The 2,623-nt window shown below is 58.4% G+C and overlaps 1 protein-coding gene across 1 annotated transcript in view; it reads right to left on the minus strand.

Moving 5' to 3' along the window:
• agap1 (ArfGAP with GTPase domain, ankyrin repeat and PH domain 1) overlaps positions 1-2,623 on the minus strand; it is a 6,559-nt gene extending 3,936 nt beyond the window's left edge. Inside the window, 2 exon segments of the mRNA XM_047031383.1 lie at positions 564-1,557; positions 1,559-2,623. Coding sequence (XP_046887339.1) covers positions 564-1,557; positions 1,559-2,034 — 1,470 coding nt within the window. The 5' untranslated portion in view covers positions 2,035-2,623.

A 2,623-nucleotide genomic window follows, 5' to 3' on the forward strand; every position in this document is an offset into this window, starting at 1 on the left:
AGGGGGTTTGGCTTGGTCTCACACTCCACCAGCCAGACCCAGGACCATGGTGACTGGAGGGAAGCTGTGGTTAGGAGCCGTTTTGGGCCGGGGGGGGGGGGGGGGGGGGGGGGGGGGGTCTACTGGCCGTGCATGGAAACATAATTTACTTCCTCTATCACATATCCCTTCCACACAGAAAAGAGGTATGAGACAGGAATAATCTGAAAGAACCCAGGCAGAGGGGGAGAGAGAGAGACAGAGAGGGAGAGAGTGAACAATAAGGACTCCTATGGAGGACGTCAGAGGGACATGCCAACGGACTCCAGCTTTTCTCCCACCTCCCCCTCCTCTCCTTCCATGTGTACGCCACCTGCATGGCATTATCTGCTGCACATGTCGAGACTTCCAGGGCTGCCAGAGAGCCGGAGACAACAGCCCACTCTAATGAAAGGCAAACGTCGGCGGAATCCATTAGCTGAGCAACCAAACATCGCCCTCCTGTCCAAAACAAATACCTGACCTCCCCCGTCACACACACACACACAAGCCCGGGGAGCTTGTCGCACAGCCAACCGTCAGACTAGCTGTAGGTGAGCAGTCTGTGTGTGTGTGTGTGTGTTGAGCGGAGCAACCTCGAGCGGGAGGGACACAAAGAAGTAGGTAGAGGTACGAAATGAAAACCGGGGAGTAAAATAAAACACACACACACACACACAAAACGATGTGCGAGAGAGATTGGGAGGACGTCCATTACCGTCGGCCTGGCTCCCGTTCATGCTCTCCGTGCTGGACTGGGAGCCGGCCGCTCCGCCCCGCCTCCCGGGGCCCCTCCGGAGGGGGCGGGCGCTGCTGGGGCTGCCCAGCGGCGTGGACGTGGCCCCGCCGCCGTCCCTCCGGGAGAAGATGCCGCTGAAGAAGCGCACCAGGCGCCTCTCGTGGCCGCTGGAGCGCCCGCCCGCCCCGCGCAGGAAGCCCTCCTTCTCGGCCACGCTCTTCTCCGACAGCTGCAGCAGGTCGCTGTTGTCCAGCGTGCGGTTCTTGCCCCGGGCGCGCTCCCGCCGGCCCGCCTCCTCCAGCGCCGGGTCGGCCCGGTTCAACACGGCGCCCACCTCCAGGGTGTTCCTCTTCCTCTCCGGCGGGTCCGACTCGCCGTAGCTGGGGTTCCGGAGGACCGTGGCGGCGGCGGGCTCGTCGGCTCCTCCCCCTCCGCGGGCCGCCTCGTCGCGACCGATGCACCCGGAGCTGCTGTGGTGCTTGTCCCGGGAGAGGGCGCGGATGCGAAGCAGCTCGCCGCCCGTCCAGTGGCGGAAGCTGAAGCTGCGGCGCAGCAGGCTGGGGTGTCGCTTCGGGGGGGTCTCGGGGGAGGGGGCGGCGGGGGCCGCTTTGGCCGCCTTGCCGTTGCTCTTGGGCGGCCCGGCGTCGCCGTCCCCGTCCCCGTGGGCGGGCGGTCCCTCCGAGGTCCTTTCCTCCGTGCTCTTGGCCTTGAGGAGGCGCTTTTTTTTGTGGACGCCGCCATTCTCGCCGTTGGCGGCGGGCGCTTGCGTGGTCGGGTCCCGCTCGGCGCGGGGGATCTCCCCGTGTCCTGTCCGTGTCGGACCCTTCCTGTGGCCCACTTACCCCGTCATGCGCGTTCTGGCTCTGGGGAGAAATGTTTTCCGAAGTTCCCTTCCCATCTCCTGTCACGGGGCTGGTCGCCGTTTCTTTTAGGTCCTTGTGTAAGTGATGCACCTTCCTGGACAATTTGAGTCTCCCCAGTTCCAGCTGGCCAGTGCTAAACGTCCTGAAATTCCTCATGTTGTTGTGCGAGGAGAAGTCGTCCGATTCATCATCGACCTCTTGCAACTCCTCGAGCAAGCAGCTCCTCTGAATCTCCGAGGAGCCCTCGCGACGGTAAGCGCCCACTTTGGGATTCTCGATGCGTCGCTGCGCCGAAGCGCTTCCATCCTGCAAGCTTTCTTTTTTAACCAAGGTGAGAGAGATCCGGTACACGGTTTTCCTTTGAGGCGTTCCTCGATCCATCCTGTCAGTGTAGTTACCGTCAAGTAGGTACATTCTTTAGAGGCATGAATTGAAATACACTGAATACACTAGTGAGACAGACGCGACTCCGTGAAGACAGATGGTATTCACCGGCGCTCCGAAGACGTAAGATTATATGGCAATGACTGGAAAGGAATATTCCTATTCATACCAATATCTGCAGTAAAAAAATACTGGACTGACTTTTTCGCTTATGCAGATGTTAAATTCACTGATTAATATAGCGTAGTAAATTGCTTCCTTGTGGATTTCAGTGGCAAACAAACAGGCGTCTTCATTTAGCGCAGGTCCGGCTTCGCGAGCTGCGAGGCTTCCATCAAAATTCCTACCGTCCTGTCAAAATATACTTTTCCCAGAGTGATGTAGGCCTAATCCACTCATTCCAAAACCACTCTGACATTAAGAAACCCTTATTTTAAAAAACACATTATTGCCACCACTGTATTCCAATCGGAGTGCGACGTCTCCCATTGTGTTCGCGCATCTCCCGCAGCGAAGCCAGCTTGCTCTCTAGCACTGATTAAGTGGTTTTGTTTTCATCGCAGTATATCCGATTGTGATTCAAATGAGAGGAATTGACATGCGAAACCAAGCTCCACTC

Source organism: Hypomesus transpacificus, chromosome 12 (assembly GCF_021917145.1).
Source record: "Hypomesus transpacificus isolate Combined female chromosome 12, fHypTra1, whole genome shotgun sequence".
Classification (NCBI taxonomy): domain Eukaryota; kingdom Metazoa; phylum Chordata; class Actinopteri; order Osmeriformes; family Osmeridae; genus Hypomesus; species Hypomesus transpacificus.